This window comes from Piliocolobus tephrosceles, chromosome 7 (genome assembly GCF_002776525.5).
Source record: "Piliocolobus tephrosceles isolate RC106 chromosome 7, ASM277652v3, whole genome shotgun sequence".
Taxonomy (NCBI): Eukaryota; Metazoa; Chordata; class Mammalia; order Primates; family Cercopithecidae; genus Piliocolobus; species Piliocolobus tephrosceles.
In genome coordinates, this window is record NC_045440.1 from 26,828,134 (window position 1) to 26,849,338 (window position 21,205).

The following is a 21,205-nucleotide window of genomic DNA, read 5'->3' on the forward strand; positions in this document are numbered from 1 at the left end:
GAGTAAGACTAGTTAGGAAGTTTCTACAGTAATTATACTGATAAGGAGGGAGGGAATCAGAATTCTTTTAGAATATATTTATCAGTCACCACCCTCCATGAACTCAGCTTTATTTGACGTTATCGGCCTTATCCTTTCTTTATTTCTTTCTTTTATTTATTTATTTTTTATTTTTTGAGGTCGAGACTCACTTTGTTGCCAGGCTGGAGTGCAGTGGTACTATCTCAGCTCACTGCAACCTCTGCCTCCCAGGTTCCAGCGATTCTCATGCCTCAGCCCCTTGAGTAGCTAGGATTACAGGTGTGTGCCACTATGCTCAGCTAATTTTTTTGTATTTTTATTAGAGACGGGGTTTTGACATGTTGGCCAGGCTGGTCTCGAACTCCTGGCCTCAAGTGATCTGCCCATCTCAGCCTCCCAAAGAGCTGGGACAGGCATGAGCCACCATGTCCGGCCTGGCCTTATCCTTTCAATGATGAATGAATAATTATTTATAGTATAATACCTATGCATGTGACATACTGTGTATAAAGATGTATATGGAAGAAAAGTAAGATGTAATTTATGCATTCTAGGAGCATATAACCTTATAGGAAAGATAAGATGTATATGGAAGAAAAGTAACATGTAATTTATGCATTCTAGGAGCATATAACCTTATAGGAAAGATAAGTCATATACATATGAACCAATTAAATAATAGCACAAGCCAGTATATAATTAAGACAGTGAGTGTTAAAGATAATAGATGTAGAACTGCAGGAAAGAGAAAGGTCAGATTGGTTCATGAAAATATCTTAGAGGAGATAAGTAGGGTGAATGAACAGTAAAAGATGAGTTTATATTAAGTAGAGAATTTCTGAGGGCAGTTAAAAATAGATTTCAGCCACTCTCATCTGAATAGAGTTGTAGCTTAGATAAGAAAGTTTACAATCATCAATATGAGGTAGTTGGCAATTAAAATTGTGAGCTAGAATCCCTTGAGTCACTATTAAAAAAAGAACAACAGGCCAAAAACAAGACCTTGGGAAATATTCACAGTAATAATAATACAGGAAGAAGAACAATGGGCATGTGAGTCAGAGAAATTGCTTATCATTGTTTTTGTTATGATCTATTTTCTGTATAATTGTCTTTCGTCAGCTAAGTTTGCAGCTTCTAGAGAATAAGAACTAAGTGACACCATATTCCTTCACAGTATCTAGCACAGTGCTAGGCATGTATATAGTAGGGAATGTACAAATCTATCAAATAAATAATGACTTTAGAAATAATGTGGATGTTTCCCAGAAATTCAGGAGCCAGAATGACAGTGGCACCCTACTGAAGGTGTTTTGTAATGTGGCGCACAAGTACTCATACTGCAGGACTCTTTGCTATACCTAGAACTTTAGGGCAGATGTGAAAGATTCCAAGACTGTGGTGAACCAGAAGTCTGAACAAGGATTGTCGTCATTTGAAAAGCCATCTCATGGAGATTTCCTTCTGCTTCAGTCAGTTTTTAACTTTGTGTGTCAACACTATGTTTTGGTCATTTTCTAATCATCTCATGGTATCTTGGCTGTGGGATCACACACACACACACACACACACGCTTCCCAATACTCACTCTGGCCCAGATTCTTTGCTGGATAATTATTGATCTCTGTGCTATATAAAACAAAATAGGCTGAGGTGAATACACCTACACACATATGTCAGCTTCAAAGAATACGTAATTGGTGGTTAGATGAGAGGGTGGGTGAAAAAGGAAGTGAATAAGTAGGTAGGTGGAGGTTTGGAAATGAATGATTAGGTTGGTAAGTGGGTGCCATGACTAGGGAATAATAAGGAGGGAATAAATAAGGAGGTATTAGTAAAACTACAGTTAATTCAGTTATTTAGATTAGTGATAGCAAATACTATGGAAACTCAAAAAGAGTCAGTCGTCTTCAAGGTTTTTTTATGTTGACTTTGGAAGGCACCACAGTATCTTTTTGACAACAGCAGCAAATTAACCATCCTAATTGTTTTGTCTAAGCTTATATTAAAATTTATTTACATTTTCACATTGTGTTTTAGAGTCAGTGGTCACAGTGGTTTAAATGACTGTCAAAAAATAAACTTGGTAATTCCTACATATACAGTGGAGATTAAACAGTATATTTAAATTCACTTTTCTATGTAGTTGACTCTTAATTATCCATGGGCAGGTTGTTCATATTCTAAAATGTTTTGTGGATGGCCATATGTGTCACTTAAGGAATTTAGATAAAATTATTCAATATAGTAAATTTTTCTATGAAAAATATTGAGTTTTTGTAACTCAAAGCTTTATATTTCATTTTAGAAAATGTTCAGTTTATATTTTTATATAGTGATTTTTAAAAGATAACTTCATATCATTACTAGAAAACTGCATCATATTTTGCTCTTTTCATTTGCCATATTTATTTGAGACAGACGCTTGAGTAGCCATTGAGAGGTGAAAGATCTCCAAATCAGCTGCCAAGTCATATTTGGAAACTTGGAAAAATCTACTCAGTTTTAAGGCAACAATCATTATGCAAAATAATAATTATTAGACTAGAACAACAAGCCCATTCTGAAATGTTTTCATCTGCAAACATTGTCATTATTTACCAAAACATGCAGAACAAATTTAAAACTGTTTTAGGTCCTAAATATGAAGTTATCTTTTAATAAATGAGAAATAACATTTTACCCATTAACGTGAGAAATGTTTAAAAAATTTATCTTTTCATATTTAACTTTTCTTTTTTGCTTTACTGAAACAAAATACATGTTTTTGTTTTTTGAGACAGAGTGTCGCCCTAGTCGTCCAGGCTGTAGCAAAGTGGTGCAATCTCGGCTCACTGCAACCTCTGCCTCCAAGGTTGAAGGAATTCTCCTGCCTCAACCTCCCAAGTAGCTGGGATTACAGGCGCCCACCACCACGCCCAGCTAATTTTTGTATTTTTAGTAAAGACGGGGTTTCACCATGTTCGCCAGGCTGCTCTTGGACTCCTGACCTCAGGTGATCTGCCCTTTTCAGCTTCCCAAAGTGCTGGGATTACAGGCCAGAGCCACTACGCCCAGCCAAAATACATGTTTTTTTAAAAAAATAATTTTCAAAGGACTTCTCAAGTTTTAAACTCTGATCTAATGAAAATGTTACTAGAAGATCACCTCTGTGGTGTATGAATCTATCTTTAAATTTTATAAATAATTCACACTGAGTCATGAAATTTGTTACAATTATTTTTGTGAAGGAATGGTGGATTAACGCTTTCTGATAGCCAACAGATCTGCAGCTGCTTATGATTAGTTTTTTTGATGACTGTTTAAAAAAAAAAAAAACCCTACCCTGCTATGTATTATTTTTAGAAACATTACTTAAAACTTAATGTTAATTAAAGTTATAGATTATACTAAGTTTTCTTTGAGGTTTATTATCCTAAATCAAATACTTCTTCAAAATGGTATATGTATAGGTGTAAGTATAAACAAAAAGTATTTTAAACAAATACTTCTTGAGGCACTAGGGATTAAAGGATAAAATATGGTCCTTACCTTGAAAGAGCACACTATAAAGCCAGAATCATTGATAAATAGCATGCTAGCTCCATAAGCAAAGGCCTAATAAAAAAGTCATAATTGATTTTCCTGACCTTGACTGGCCTAGAGCTAATCTCATTCCTCATGGCAAAGCTCAGTGAGTTAGGACTGCAACAAAAGAAAATTTAACAGCTCCATTGCTGCTTTTCAAGATAAGTGCAGAGAAGGAGACAGCCTGCAGTTAGCAGAGGGAGCCCAGCTCACATACTCCAAGCTGGGTCTAGAGCTGAAGGTACAAAGAATTTACTTTAGCCAGAATATAGGTTACAAAGTGTTAGGACCTAACTTCCAAGCAGATGTAGCTTCCATGAAGGAGCATCTTCACAGCCTCAAGCCCTGATGAGAGGTAATTAAGATAATTTACAGGTAGTTAATTCAATTGTTAACTGGGCTATCTGAAAAGCAGCTTTCGGCACATACTGTCATCATTGCTTGCCAGTTTATTCATTTATTTTTTTTTTTAGGTTATACCGATTTCACCTCTGATTTCATATTCTCCCTCTTCCAATCAGAGTCTTTTAATAAAATTTGAGTGTACCCGTCTACTGATTATAGCCACTCTTCTTGGCTGCCAGGGACAATGCCACATTTCTTCTATTTGTTGTTACCCCTCTCCCTGAACCCACCCCGTTCAAAACTCATTTGAATGACAAAAGTATCCATATCTAGTGTGGCTTTAAATCAGTCAGCCTTATTTAATCTTAGCTTCTGTCCTTTTGCAGAGAATGAATGGAACCTTAATTCTGAGTGGATTATCTCTTCTCTTTTGTTGGCCATGTCAATAATTCTACAGTGTTAACGAAGTTAAGCAATCAAAAGTTGGTTATTACTTTCTCATGGTTGGTTTCCTAATAATTTCCCTTACTGAGGCGTTTTTAGGAAAATTATTAGTGTTATTATATTTTCTAGTGTGTTCTGTTACCCACTTCAAAATAAACTCTCTCGTGACAGGTACACGCCCTGCAGTTACAGAGGAATGGAGGAGAGACTACCTCATGGCAGCATGTCACGACTAACAGATCACTCCAGGCATAGTAGTTCTCATCGGCTCAATGAGCAGTCACGACATAGCAGCATCAGAGATCTCAGTAATAATCCCATGACTCACATCACACATGGCACCAGCATGAATCGGGTTATTGAAGAAGATGGAACCAGTGCTTAATTTGTCTTGTCTAAGGTGGAAAGCTTGTGCTGTTTAAAAAGATTTTATTCTTTGCCTTTTGCATGACTGATTGCTGTAACTCACTGTTAACATGCTTTCAGTCAACTACAGATTGTGTCCACTGGAAAGGTAAATGTTTGCTTTTTATATTGCATCAAACTTGGAACATCAAGGCATCCAAAACACTAAGAATTCTATCATCACAAAAATAGTTCGTCTTTCTAGGTTATGAAGAGATAATTATTTGTCTGGTAAGCATTTTTATAAACCCACTCATTTTATATTTAGAAAAATCCTAAATATGTGGTGACTGCTTTGTAGTGAACTTTCATATACTGTAAACTAGTTGTGAGATAACATTCTGGTAGCTCAGTTAATAAAACAATTTCAGAATTAAAGAAATTTTCTATGCAAGGTTTACTTCTCAGATGAATAGTAGGACTTTGTAGTTTTATTTACACTAAGTGAAAAAAGAACTGTGTTTTTAAACTGTAGGAGAATTTAATAAATCAGCAAGGGTATTTTAGCTAATAGAATAAAAGTACAACAGAAAAATTTGATTAGTCTATGAAAGGTTCTCTCAGCATTCTATCGAAATAATCTTCATCCAGAGATATTCAGGATTTGGATTAGCAGTGGAATAAAGAGATGGGCATTCTTTCCCCTATAATTGTGCTGTTTTTCTAACTTTTGTAAATATTACTTTTACTGGCTGTGTTTTATAACTTATCCATATGCATGATGGAAAAATTTTAATTTGTGGCCATCTTTTCCCATGTAATAGTATTGATTCATACAGAACTTAATGTTCAAAATTTGCTTTGTGGAGGCATGTAATAAGATAAACATCATACATTATAAGGTTCTTTGTGGTAACCACACTTACAAAATGGCAAAACCTTTTCTCTGTATTCATTGTTGTATTTTTCTACAGTGAGATGTGATCTTGCCAAAGCCACCAGACCTTGGCTTCCAGGCCCTCCTATAGTGAGTTGATTGTCTGCACTTGCCTTGCCCAATAGCCAGTAGGCTACAGCTTTTGCCCCACACCCTTATTTTCAGATTCTGGATCATTCTTGTTTACAACTGAAATATATATAACCTCAGTCCAAAGTGGTGATTGATTTGATATTGGAAAATCACTGTAGCTAAATGAAGCATGATTAGTAGTCTTACTATGAATATCATTTAATCTTTAAAAAAATCAAGTAAAAAATTTTTATCTGGTAATGTTTAAATAATTTACAATATAAACTGTAAACCTTATTAGGCATGAAATAATCAGAAGAGAAAGAAAAATGCTGGAACATGCTGGATGTATTATGTAAAAAGCATATTTAAACAAGGGTCCTCAACCCTGACTGCAGATAAGAATCACTTGGGTTACTTCAGATGCCTAACACCTTCCTCTCATACAAGTAAGAATTGGTAGCTTTCTTAAAAAGGAAAAAAAGCTTTCCAAGTGATTCTAACCTGCAGCCTGGCTTGAAACTCACTACTTTAACTTGCCCCTGCTGATCTGATGGCATCATATATCACATGAACATCCGCATGGATTCAGTCTTTGGCTTTCATATCATTATCTAATATTCAGTTGTTCTGCACCAGATGCCGAGTTCTGGGCTCCACTCCTAGAGAGACTTACTCAGTAAGGCCAAAGTGATAGGACTTTAAAATCTATAGTTATAAAAATACTGCAGGTGATTCTTATGCAGATAATCCAAGAATCATACTTTGAAGAATTATTCTAGACTCTGAAGAGGCCTGGCTCTGCCTTCTGCTATTATAGTTTATGACCTTTAACAATTCAACTCTCTGAGCCTCGGTTCCCTTGTTTGTAAATGAAGATAGAAGATAAATACCTACTCTACCTACCTCACAAAGCTGTCAAATTAAGACCAAGTGAAAAAAACTATGTGAAAGCTCTTTGAAAACCGTAAAGCATTATGAATGATAAGGGATTAGGTTATTGTGGATTTAAGAGGTGTGAGGACTGCTGTAGTATATTCCTTGACGTGTTGAATTCATGTGTACTTTCTTTCTCACCCTTTAAAACAAAAACTGCCAAGAAGTTAGGTGTTGAAAAAGAATCTTCTCATCAGGCAGCAAAGTTAGTTTTCTGATAGTAATAATTTGTCTATTAGGTTATATATTTCAAAGTACTTATATGATAATATGACTTACTCTTCATGGGAGATATTTGAATATTTGGCCCAAAATGTTTTCAGTTTTTCTCTGTGTTCACTGCCTTGGAACTGGAGTTAATGCTCAAGGCAGGTAGGTCTGAATTCCCTCATAACTGACAATTAATAAACATTTTCTCTGAAAGCCAAACATATAACAACTCATTTATCAATAATTCATGAAGCTTTTGTCTGAGAATCTCTCCTGCAAACAGCATGAGAGAACCAAAACAAACATTCACAAACAAAAATAAGTTAAAATTGAAGGTACCAGTTTGAGCTCGAAGATGTTGTCATTCATTGCCATCTGCATTGTATTATCAACTGCCAAAATGTTAATTGGTTTTCTTTTACAAGTGGGCCAAGTATAGACAGTTAAGTGAACATCACTATGAAAATCTTAACTTCGTGCTTCTACATTTTTATATATTCATTTGTATTTTCTCTGTCAAATTAATTGTTGGTATGTATGGGAATACTATAGTGACTTTGCAGTTACTTTCAGTAAGTATCTTAATTTTGTCCCACAAAATTTATGTAATATTGTTAATCCATGGTTTTAAACAACAGTATTTAGTTTGGGCAGCAGTTTCAAGTCTCAACTAGCTTAAACCAATCTGAATAAGTCTGGACAGTTTTCCTACCATATGTTTAACTTTGATTGGCATATGATAATGTTTAGTGTTTTCTTTTTTCAGTTGACAACTGAGAAAACAATAGTTCTCTCTAAAATGTTAATATATTATCAAAAGCTTTTCAAAAAGTACTTTGATTTCAGCAATATTGTTTTATTCAATAATTAGACAAAAGATCTAAGATAATATTAAACTCAAAACAATTTGTTTCAAAGAACAATTGGTCAATAACTCAGCTGGCACAGGGCTTCATACACAGTTTTTCAATAAATATTTAAATGAACAATTCTTGTCACACAACTTGCTTTTACTCTAGTACTGAGTCTCACATCAAAGAAATTGGAAAGATCTAAATTTAACCTTTGTGAAATGAAGTCTCTGCTTTACCAGAATAATATATGGCAGGTAATAAGCATGTAAAATACACCGAATGAAACATATTTTGTATAGATAACAGTCCATGTCACTATTGTAATTAAAGAAATATATGTACAGACATGTACCAATCCTTTTAATTAATTTTAGAAGATGAAGAGTGATTCTTAGAAGTGAGTAATTAGACTCCTTTTAGTCTTATGCTGTTAGATCTTTGTGGACCAGTTGGGTAAATTAATCTTCAAATCAACCTTCCTTTTTCTGCTGCTCTTAGAGCAGATTTATAAAAATTCTAAGAATGTGTTCAAATTAGAAAAATTTACTACATTTTAACCTACCTCATCAATTTCTTCGTGATAATAGCTGGAAATAACTCAAATTGTACCCATCTTAGTTTAGGCTATCTCTCTGTGAAATGAAAGGAACAACTTAATTTTTTTATATAAATTAGTGAATCATTTGCTGGAGCTTAGAAAATATCAACATACCAAAATTTCATTATGATGATATTTATATTGCTTTCTGACATACCAAAGGTACATTTACATATTACCATATTTGGATGACTTACGTAGTCTAGTGTAATGAAAATTCCCATGGGATTGGAATTTAACTCATGATGTCAACTGGGCTGGTCATTTAATTTCTCTGAGTCTTTCTTTGTTCAATGTAAAATGTGGATAAGGTAATTTTTGGTTTTAGCCTCCCTCACTGGATATTGTAAGGACCAAATGAAATAACATTTATTATAATGCTCTGTAACCCATAAATTATTCTACTTAAAAAAAATTTTTTTAGAGACAGGGTCTTGCTCTGTCACACAGGCTGGAGAGCAGTGGCATAATCATAGTTCACTGTAACCTTGAACTCCTAGGCTCAAGCAGTCCTCCAGCTTCAGCCTCCCAAGTAGCTAAGACTGTAGGTGTGCACCACTACACCCGGCTAGTTTTAATTTTTTTTTTTCTTTTTTTGAGATGGAGTCTGGCTTTGTTGCCCAGGGTGGAGTGCAGTGGCACAATCTCGGCTCACTGTATCCTCCACCTCCTGGGTTCAAGTGATTCTCCTGCCTCAGCCTCCCAAGTAACTGGGACTACAGGTGCACGCCACCACGCCCGGCTAGTTTTTGTATTTTTAGTAGAGATGGAGTTTTGCCATGTTGGCCAGGAGTTTTGCTGTGCTGGTCTCAAACTCCTGACCTCAAGTGATCTGCCCACCTCAGCCTCCCAAAGTGCTAGGATTACAGGCATGAGTCACTGCATCTGGCTTAATTCAAATTTTTTAAATTTTTTGTAGCGATGGTTCTCACTATGTTGACCAGGCTGGTCTTGAACTCCTGGCCTCCTAAAGCACTGGGATTACAAGCATGAGCCACCATGCCTAATCCATAAATTGTTCTACTGGTACCATTTGATTTTGTTAGAATTTGGGGGGGCTGTAGAAAACAAGGTTACAGTCTTCATTAGTATTTCTTTTTAGCAGTAACAACAAAATAGGCAATTAGACCAGTATTCATTTGGTACAGTCTTTAAATCGGTCATCCAATTAACCTTTAAAAAGTAGGTTATGCTTTTAAATTGTATTGGCTCTTTAATATGTGTTATACCAGAGTATGCTCTCAAATTTTATGTAGTTGAATTTCTAGAACAAATTTGGGGATATTCATTATATTTTTCCTTTTATATGAAATTGTGTAAGTACATTAGCTTGACTTAAATTATAAAAATATATATAAAGAAGAATGTAGACCCTATAACATTTTTTGTCTTTGACTTTTTGGCTTTTATGTACCTAATTCTTTCTGATTGAGAACAAGTTTTGAAAAAGTGATTCACTTGTTGGTTTTCATCATGGCAAAACTTTATATTTTAAGTCATCACACTATGAGAATTGTTTGTACACATTTATAATTTTTTTAAACTGTAAAGTAAGGATTTTTTCTCCATTCTTCACTCACAAAGGATAGCATTTTTATGGAACCTAGATTTACAAAGGAACTTGTGATTGATTCTTTTAAATGTTTCTATGTAGTTTTACAACTGATAAAGAAAAAATGTTTACATTTAATACAGCTGTATTTCCTAGTAGCTGTATAATCTTATACATTATTCTTATATAATTTTGACCTATTTTGTATGAAAATAATTGTGTTGGCATCTCTTCATAATTTAATTCTTTTCTCTCCTTCTTTTGTTCCAATTAGATGAATTTGGGAAAGCAGTAGGAAGACTAGGTATCACATGCCTTCCGTCTGACTGTAATCAGTCTCCTGGGTGTTTTACTAATTTAATCTTAATCCTGTGCTTCTTTAGTCACTAAATTGATATAGGATTACAGTTTTCTCTCAGGATCCAAGTCTTCTAAGAATGAAAATGTTAAAGTCTACCCAGAATCAGCCATCCTTGTAGACATTTCTATTTGGTTGATTTATAAAGACTTAATATATAAAGATTTAATATGAGTTAAACATGTTTCTTATTCTGTGCTCTCTAATTAGGAAGTAAAATTCTGTTGACATAAATATAAAAGAAAGTAAAGTTTTCACTTATACTTTAATTAAACACCAAACCACTACATTACTTACTTCCTATAAGACACAGTAGTTCAATCTGTTGAAATGCATTGAAAGATAATTTCCTTCAGATTACTTTTTAAATTATCATCTGCCTCAGGAAATCTGTTATGTTATTTCTTGAATATTTTTGTTGGTGTGAAAGTGTTGCTTATACTTTATGCTCAGTTTATTGGTCACTGTCACCAGTTTTTCCCGATAGAGATTAAACAAGTTTTTTTACCTTGAAATAATTCAGATTTTGAAGATCACTGTTTCATTATTTTGCTAATTACCATTAACTGGTAAAGTTAGTCTTTAAAGATTTTTTAAGGTTGATATTTTATCATATTTCCTGAAGTAGGGTGGATTACTTTATTATTATTGTAGCTTTAAGGCTTTTTGTTGTATAAGTCAGCTTGTTTGTATATGCTAAATTGCAGATATTTCTTTGTGTTGTGCATATTGGTTGTTTTTTTTTTTTTTTTTTAACTTAGAGTTTAATAATTTCTATTTTCTATCCTGGAGTCTAAAATTAAACAAAAAAAATGTTCTAAATTGGCAGGATTTTTTTTAATGATTAGTAAAAATGCATTATTTTATTTTTTAAAATACCATAGGATTTTGAGTCAGGAATCTTAACTTCTAGTCTTGCCTCTCTTTTGCAGTTAACTGTGTAACTTTGGACAAGGCATTTTACCTCGTGGTGCCTCCATTTTCTCATTCTCTAGGGAACAAGAGAATTAGTTTAGGTAGTGTCTAAAATTCCACCCAGCTCTTATTTAGTTCTCCTGTGACCATTTTATAATCATTATTTTGGTCTCGTTTTTATTCTTGTTATTCATCCCATGAACTAGATCAACTTGTATTATTTTACTAGATCAACTTGTATTATTAATGTCATTTGCATGTAAATTGATGGGATTCAGATATGTTATCAACTTTTTCCATTAGCGATTTTAAGTAATTTCAAAAAAGGAAAATTATATTACAGGTAATAAAATGAAAGAAAGTTATAAATATTAGACATGGCTTTTTTAAATGGGAAAGACTTCTTAAGTACCAATATAAGCACCTTAAATTGATATATAGAAAAGAATGACATAACATTTTGTGGTCTTTGTTCTCGTAAATGTGACTAGAGCTAGTTAGCCTAAAATTTACACAAAATGTATTCAAGATCAAATTAGTGAACAAAGCAGTGGTTCATATGGCTAATATAAAAGCTATTCAATTTACCAATATTAAAATAATTATAAAATGTAAAAGAAATTTCAGAGGAGTTGATTGAAAATTTTTTGTTCAGTAATTATTCTTAAGCTGCATTCTTAGGTTTATTACGTAAATATAGTTGCCAGATTGCCATGGGCAAGTGAATGCCTTCTTTTGAAGTATTGTTAGAGATCAGCGTGGCTTGTTATTTTTAGTTTTTTTCTGGCTATACAGAAAATGTTTCTGGAAGGGTTCCTTAAATGTCATCGGATAGAATGTAGAGATTGAGGCCAGATGCAGTGACTTACGCCTGTAATCCCAGCACTTTGGGAGGCTGAGGTGGGTGGATCACCTGAGGTCAGGAGTTCCAGACCAGCCTGGTCAACATGGCAAAACCCCTTCTGTACTAAAAATACAAAAATTAGCCAGGCGCAGTGGCTCACGCCTGTAATCCCAACACTTTGGGAGGCCAAGGCAGGTGGATCACGAGGTCAGGAGATCAAGACCGTCCTGGCTAACATGGTGAAACCTCTGTCTCTACTAAAAATACAAAAAAATTAGCCGGGTGTGGTGGCGAGCACCTGTAGTCCCAGCTACTCGGGAGGCTGAGGCAGGAGGATGGCGTGAACCCAGGAGATGGAGCTTGCAGTGAACCGAGATCTCCCTACTGCACTCCAGCCTGGGCGGCGGAGCGAGACTCAATCTCAAAAAAAAAAAAGTAGAGATTGTATTAGTTCCATTTCAGATTTCTCTGGTAGATTAAGTGTTCTCTGTGCACTAGGCCAAGGAAGTTCCTGTTACCTTTAAAGATCATTGTGTTTGCTCTGATTGTCTACATTAGCTCATATCAATCTTTTGAACACTGGTTCAAATCTGGGTGTTGGGATAAGATCTGATGATTAGAGAATAGTGGAAAGTTGATATAGGAAGGTATACTGGTTTCTGGTGTGATTCTTTAGCTCCACTTGATTCCTTGTCTTATGTCATTTCACTGGATCATGTACCTCTCCTGGCTGTCAGAAATTAAATTAGATGCCCAGCCTTTCTCATTCAGAGATGCCTGTATTATATTATTTTGATTGCCTACCAAAAAAAATATTGTTTTCAGTTCTCCGGCTCTGCAAGTCTTTGTGATCACATTTGTTAAATTGAGTCTGAGATTCAGATATTTCATTTAATATTTTCTGGGTTTTAATAATGGGATATCCTGTAAGATAAAGCAAGTAATCCTAGAGTGATTTACTTTATGTTTAGTCATCCACCATTTTCCTATTTCTCTACTTCTCCCATTCTCCATTTTTAAAAGGAAATTTACAAATGTATTCCCTTATCCCTGCCTCAGATAATTTTTCCCTGAACTCATCTTGTCAGCAGAAACATTTAATATGAAATAATTCCATATTTCTGAGACAAGATCAACACAGTAGTTCTTTACATTGAGCTGAGGTGAATGTATACTTAAAAATAACTCTTATTTTCTTTTTATATGAACTTAAAAAACTTTAAAAATCATATAAAGGACTCCCCAATGTGAAAATTTTAGGCTGGACATTCTCTTGCCATCAGGTGCTATTTCTACCTTAGCTGTGAGTTGGACTAAATCCGAATTTTGTATCATTCATTTTTTATAATATTTAACTTCCCTAGAATCACCACATCTTTAACCCCAACTTCCAACAACTTTTCTGCTTTTATTTTCAAATGCCAAATTGTATCTCTGTGTTTTATTTTCTCATTGCAGTGTAAAAGTATCACATATATGAAGGAATGACTGATTTAGACATTCACTTTGGCATAATAAAGATTGATATTGATGCCACCCACCATCCCTTTCCTCTAGCCCCAGAAAGAAAAGTTCGACAAAAACGAGTAAAACGAGTAAATTCTTTTATCTTGTTATTTAATAGAACAGTGGAAGCTGTTTCTTCAAAACTAAAATATTTTACCAAAAAAATACTTTTTGTATTTTAATCTGATAGTGAATTTGGGGATTATTTATGTAAATGTATCATAATTAACAGTAATTATGAGTTACTTCACTCTCTAATTTGTGATACCCAAGACTCATATTTATTTAATGTGAGGTGTTTTTTGAGCCTTTTTAAATCTTGTTTTCTTAACTTTTTACAGTGTTGTTAGATTATCATGGTCACATCTCGGCATGTAGATCAGCTCCTCCTGTAGTAGATCAGTTGTTCTCTGGTAGAGTCAGGCCAAGGAGGTTTTTGCTACATGGTCATAATTGGATAATACATTATTATTCTGAACTACCTGAAATTGCTGGTTTTATTGGTCAAAAATGATCAGATGCTGGCAATTTCATAATATATATATTCAAGAAGGAACCAAACAAAAGATCTTTTAGAATAGATATGTTAGCTTCTCATCCTAACCCTATCAACATATCAGATGTTTTATGAAGGAGACTCTACAGATAACCACAAGTCTTACCAAGAAAATTCTCCTTAAAAAAATTATCCTTTATTTTGTTGTAAAATTTTCCAGTTTTCAAAAATGTTTTATCAAAATGACTTCATAATTGAAGCTAATACCTTTTGGGAGTATATATACATTAATAAGCCTTTCACTAAATCTGTGTGTAGTTTAAAGCTTTTATAATCTGAGATATTGTTATATATTAGGTTGGTGAAAAAGTAGCTGCAGTTTTTGCCAGTTTTTTTTTTTTTTTTTTTTTTTTTTTTGAGACGGAGTCTTGCTCTGTCGCCCGGGCTGGAGTGCAGTGGCCAGATCTCAGCTCACTGCAAGCTCCACCTCCGGGGTTCACGCCATTCTCCTGCCTCAGCCTCCCGAGTAGCTGGGACTACAGGCACCCGCCACCTCGCCCGGCTAGTTTTTTGTATTTTTAGTAGAGACGGGGTTTCACCGTGTAGACCAGGATGGTCTCGAACTCCTGACCTCGTGATCCGCCCGTCTCGGCCTCCCAAAGTGCTGGGATTACAGGCTTGAGCCACCGCGCCCGGCCTTTTGCCAGTTTTTTAATGGCAAAAACCACAGTTAGTTTTTCACCAACCTGATATAAAAGGATTCATCTGTAAGTATCATTTAGAGGCAAAATAATTTTCCCCCTCACATCTAATATGGACTTAAATTTTGGCAACTGGAATTTTATCCTCTTGGTAGGCATTCTAAATTAATGAATACTGCTATGTGGTATAGTAAACAAATTTGCCATAAAATGCCATTTAAAGATTTTCTTTATACCTTTATTTCAGGTTATAAGAATAAAGGTATATGAGTTGAAGATCATATAAAAAAATATGAAACTCCTACACAGGAAATCCCCAATTTTATGATTTAATAGGTTGTAAATTGAGTTGTTCCAAATTCAGACTACGTATCATCATATAAATAATATGAATAATAAGGGTAAAAGATTAGCCAACAAAAACGAATCTAGTACACCACAGAGGTACTCTAGGTGTCTTGGTTTTGGATACATTTTTATAGTGGAGAAAGGTTACTTTGGTCTCTCAATAATTGCTTGGTACACTTCTTCCTAGGCAATATGCTCATGATACCCTCTTCATGTGACCTATTCCTCAAATGCTACATTCTCCAAAACTTCCCTATCTGCCTTCTATCCCCTAGTCATTCTTATCAGTACTTCCAAAATATAACCTATCTCAAGTGTTAGAAATTTGCTTTAACTAATTTATATTAAAGTGTTAGTGACTATAGCCCTTTTAGCTCTCTTAAAGAGAAATCTGCATTAAAAGCAACCACGTTGCTGTTAGCGCAAATTAATCTCAATGAGTAGAATGTTAAGCTTTAAAACAAAAGTGGAAATCATTTAAATTAGTATCGATGGGACATTTTGAGGCAAGAGATACCATTAAGTGACCTAGCTTGGAAATCTGCCCCCTTTGCCCAAACCCATGTGATGTCTGCAACTGCTGTATATTTTCAGTGACCTTGAGAAAGGAAGCTAGTCATTTGTATTTATGGGCCTTATGAAGTCGTGGCCTGCTGATCCTGTTTTTTAAGTTCAAGGGCAATGCCTGAAGCATCCTAGATCTCCTTCACCCTCATTCTACCTGACCAACAGCTAGGTCTGTCTTCCAGCTCTTTCTCATTGATACTACATTTACAGATGAACACTATCCATGCTTGTTAAAAAAAAAAAAAAAAAAAAGTCTTTCCCCATTTTACTGTTACAATTTTTCAAGAGCTATAAAGGTAGAAAAGGTATTCTTTTCATTATTCTAAAAAATATATCATTTTTAAATAGCTGGCACTGAGAAGTTTAGTTTTCCAAACTATTCTGAATCAAATTGCTGAGGTGATTCTAAATGTCTAATATTGGTTTATCATATAAACATCTAATTAGAAAGTGTTTATGCTAAAGACTTGTATTTTGTGGCATTAGTTCTTCGTGTTTCTTTTTTATATGTTCATTAAAATGGTTCACTTCCAAATGAGTGGAAAAGTTGCTGTTGTTGGGATTTACAGGGCAAGTGCACTTGGTTAGAGCATGAACTGGGAATTTCACATTAGCTGATGTGCTTTGCACTCTGCTCTTGTAGATTTATTTTGTTTACAGTAGACTGATGTCAGTTTTTGTAAATGTTTTTTCTTAGCACTTTAACTGTGAGTGTACAAACTGATTTTAAATGTAGTGGTTGTATATTTTGGTTATAAATTGGAAATTTTTAATAAAATTAAAAACTTTGTTCTCTTTTCTGTCATTAGTACCTGATTAATTATAATTTTCTTTGTCATCTTCCAGACCCTTTAAACAGTCTATTTAACATTACTGCACTGCATTTTTAAATGTTTTCATATTTTAAGTTTTTCACATTATTATGTCAATGCAGATAAAACCCATCTCTGTTCTTATTTTGTCAATGCAGATAAAACCCATCTCTGTTCATTGTTATATCTTCAGCACGTTACACTATTAGACACATACTAGAGGCTCAATAAATATTTGTTAAATACATTGAAGTATTTATATCAATTTCCCAATAAGAAATCCTACCCATATAAACAAACAAATTATCAGGTGATTTATTTTCATGCACAAGAAGGCAGAAGAGGATTTAAACTATTAGGAGTATGTATTAGCATATATCTTGCCTAGATCATACAGTCTTTTGTTGGGAGACCTTAGAAATCCTAAGATCCAGCTTAACCTGGTGCAGACCTTCAAAACACCATCCTTTATAACCCTCTGCTTGAATGATTTCAGTAGCAGGAAGCTCACTATGTAAAGCCTTCCATTTCATTTTTATTTTATTTTATATTTTTATTTTGTTTTTGTCTTTTGTTGTTTGGCCTTCCATTTCATTTTGAGACAACTCTAATTGTTATAAAAGACATTCCATATATTGAGTGGAAATTATACCTTCACTCATTGATACTATTCTACAGATATACAATAATTCTATCACAGAGGTACTTTAGACATTTGAAAAAAAACAAAAGGTATCCTGTTTCCTCCAAATCTCTGCAGGCAAAATATGTCCTATTCTCCAATTCCTATTCTCCAGTTCTATAACATCCTGTCAGACCCAAGTTCTTCTCCGAAACACTCCAGTTGTGAATACTCCTCTTAAAGTCTTCCAAAGAACTGAACACTCATCTCCAGATGCTGTAAAATCAGTGAAGATTGCATTGTACATTGTATGTACATAAACTTCGAATTAACCTGTACCCTACTGTTGATTCGAAGTTTATGCAGGTAAAACAGTAGCCCTTTTTTACAATAATCTCCCTCTAACCATTGAAGGGTCTAGCCATTTATATGATGAAGATATGTATAGATACATATTAATTGTCCAAATTGTCAACTAAAGTCAAATATTTCCCTGAGGCACTGATTATCTACTATGTGCCAGGCAGTGAACCAAATAAAGTCCCTAATCTTCTGACTAAGATAAACCAAAGACTTAATTAAGATGGAAAAATAGCCTAAATTATTGGTGCTAAATTTAAGGTTCACCTTTGAGAGAAGGGAGGAGGGTATTTTTGAGTGTGTTATGTTGATCATTGGCTAACTTGGTGGGCAAATGCTGGTCATTCGCCAGTTGAGGATTAATCAGCGTGTATCCTGGAGCACAGAGGTACATATATGCACAGTTTCTTCATCTGCAAAATGGAAGTATTGGACTAAGCCAGTGGTTTTTAGCTATGGGATCCTTCATAAAATAGTATATGTAGTCTCAGTACATAAAATAGATAAAAGCACCCTTTTGTTTAAAAGAAATGTAAGGTACCTGAATTCCACTTATTTGGCCCAGCCCTTCTGAACCCCCGTCCATTACAGCATCTCTTGAAGCACCTAGACAGAACTCTCTTAACAGCTCAAAGAGCCCACTTTAAAAATTACTAAACTGTTCTGTATCTTGACTGGTGGTGGCCACACACATCAGCATGTGATAAAATTGCACACAACTGCATATACACACACCCAAATGAGTGCATATAAACCAATGAAATCTGATTAATATTGATGGATTATACCAGTTTCCTAATTTTTATATCGTAGTTATACCATTGGGGAAAACTGGGTATGGGTATTCTTTAAACTGCATGTAAATCTACAATTAAAAAGGGTAACAAAATTTTTTCATAAATTAAAATGATCTCTAGTTCCCTTCTAAAATTCTCTGATTAATTTTAATTATCAGAATTATAATTCTCTGATTAATTCTCTGATTAACCCATTCATTTTCTAGCTGCCTTTCCTTTCTGTTAATTTTAAAGAAACAATTAGCATTTGTTTTGAAGAGACTCTTGGTAAAAGTATCTTACCCGGGAATTTTTCGATTGTTACGTGGCCCTCCTAATTGGGTATTCTCAGTGAAAACAAGACACTGCTAATGTGCTTTACATAATTAGAAAATAGCCCTCACATTCTACCTGTTTCCAATCCCCCACTTCCTCTAAGCCTCCCAGGAGCAATGATTCAGAAGTCAAATTGCTCAGGACCCCTACTCCGAGTGTGGCAGAAGAATGGCCTCTTAAAGATGTCCACTTCCTGATCCCCAGAACCTGAGGATACCTTACCTTATATGACAAAAGGGACTTTGCAGATATGATTAAGGTTACCGATCCTGAAATGGGGAGATTATCTTGGATTATCCTTGGATTCCAAGGAGACCCTATCTAATCACATGATTCCTTAAAAGAAGAGAACTTTTCGCAGCTGTGGTCAGAGAGAAATGTGACAATGGAAGAAGGCTAAGAAAGACTCAACATTGGAAGGACTTAACCCAAGGTCACTGGCTTTAAAGATGGAGGAAAGAGGCAATGAGCTAAGGAATCCAGGCAGCCTTTCAAAGCTGGAAATGGCTTTCAACTGACAGCCAACAAGAAAATATGGCTCTCAGTCCTGCAACTGCAAGGAGCTAAATTCTGCCAACAACCAGAATGAGCAAAGGTATTAATCCTTCCTGAATGTCTCCAGAAAGGAACCACTGACATCACGACTTTAAGGCAGTAAGACCCACGTGAAGACTTCTGAGCTTCAGAACTGGAAGTTAATAAATTCATGTTGCTTAAACCCCTAAATTGGGGGTAATTTCCTACGGCAGCAATAGAAAACTAATATACTAAGCCTCATACCTCCACATCTGCAAAGGGTAGGCAGTAAACAAATGAGTAATGGAAAATGGCCCAAGGAGGCCATTAAGAGTCAGAAACATTTCAGAGAGCTGGCCAGTTGCCATGAAACAGACTGTTGAGGTGGGTGGAGGCAGGTTGGAGGAATTGAGATTAATAAGAGCAATCGGTCCCTGCTGCCTTTCTTCTGATTTCATCTCTTTTATTATTATTTTTTTACCATTACTTTTTCAGTTTTCATTTATTTCCACATGGTCTTCATTTTTCTCTTTTAATCTAATCAAGCATGGTGGGTTTTTGTTGTTTTTTTTTCAACCCCACACTTCCACCAGCAAATGCACCCATTTGTCAGAAGGAGATGAGGAGCAACTTAGGCTTTGGAAAAATGAGATTTTCACATGTACCAACTATTACAAAGTTAGGGAACACTAAAGCTAGTCTCCGGGTTCTCCTGAGACTGTGAACATACACAAAAAAGAGTTATACACAAATCCACTTATTTAAACAAACAAAAGCTACAACATCAGGCACTCAAAAATATTTTGAAAATAACAAAAGCTCTCTACTAAGGTATTGATGAGTCACTGTCTTCTATTCTGCAGCTGAAGAATTATATTGAGCTCTTTTTACTATCTCTGTGGACAGCTCAAGACTGAAAGCCCTTTGGGGCTAATGGAATGTCCTCATCAGCCTCAAATAATATTAGACAAGCTACTGTACAATAATAAAAACAGCAGAAGAATTGAAACACGCCACATGACACCAGACTTGTTGGAAAAGTGTTTGCTAAATGTGGGAAATACGTTCATACACTATGTATGCAAGCTTTTGATTTCTCACATGTCCAGGTGACCAGAAAGGCAGAAAGAGGGAGGTTGTTATCTGACAACAGAGAGGGTACAGTTGAGCCAGATTAGGGGAACTGTTGGTAACAGCCCCCCAGGGCACAGGTAATGCATGGGCCTCCACTCATCAATTTGGTGGATTCCAAATGAACCCTTATTATAGTGACAAAGATTCCCGTGCATTCTCAGTGTGATGGTAGTAAGCATTTCTGAAAATTCCAAAAATGTGTGGGCCAGATATTGGCTTATTTCTGGAGCCACTGCTACAGCACTAAAATTAACAAATCCAGAGGTTCTCAGGTGGGAACAAGCTAAATCCTGTAATTGAAAACTCCTTGACGTCCTATTTTGGGGGAGAAAAAATTGAAAATTCCTTCCTTTCTTCTCCTTGTCCTGTTCTTTGATAAACCCTCTTTACATGACATATTTAACTGTAAGCCTGTTTTAGCTGTCATAATTTTGGTTGTTTTCAGAGCCAAGGGTCATTTGTATATTGTTCCTTGTCTGTAGATGAAAATTGCTTTAGAAAATGATGTTTCAAGTATCTGTAACCATTCAATAGCATTCATTCATTCATTTATTCAGTAAATACTCATTTGTTTACCTACTCCTTTTGTAAGACCCTAAGCATGCAAAGGAGCAAATGACATGGTTTCTAATCTTGCAAAGCTCACACAGCTCACACTGTTATGAGGAGATGAGCTCCTAAACACCTGAGTACTGCAATACTGCTGTGCTCAAAGCATCATGGAGGCACACATGTGGAAGAACTTCTGCCATGAGGACTGAGGGTACAGAGGGGTTTATAGAATATGGAAGAGTCAGTCAATGTTTATTGACCACCTATTGATTGTTGAGATTACATCAGGGAACAAAATGCCCTTGTTCTATTGAAGTCCTGTAATCAGAATTTTGAATCTAAAGGGATAACACAAACAATAAACATTAATTTCAGATAGTGATAAATATTATAACACTGTCCGATAAGAGACCCCTAAAGGTCTTCATAAACCATGTGGATATTGTTTAAAGTAATAAACAGTGGTTTTAGTTAAGGGATT

At 35.0% G+C, this 21,205-nt stretch overlaps 1 protein-coding gene across 2 annotated transcripts in view; it reads left to right on the top strand.

The window, feature by feature from the left end:
* FZD3 (frizzled class receptor 3) overlaps positions 1 to 6,206 on the top strand; it is a 71,789-nt gene extending 65,583 nt beyond the window's left edge. For both annotated transcript variants that reach the window (XM_023216882.1, XM_023216881.1), the window contains one exon: positions 4,549 to 6,206. In XM_023216882.1, coding sequence (XP_023072650.1) covers positions 4,549 to 4,762 — 214 coding nt within the window. In that variant the 3' untranslated portion in view covers positions 4,763 to 6,206. The remainder of the gene's footprint in view (positions 1 to 4,548) is intronic.
* Positions 6,207 to 21,205: the final 14,999 nt, after the last annotated feature.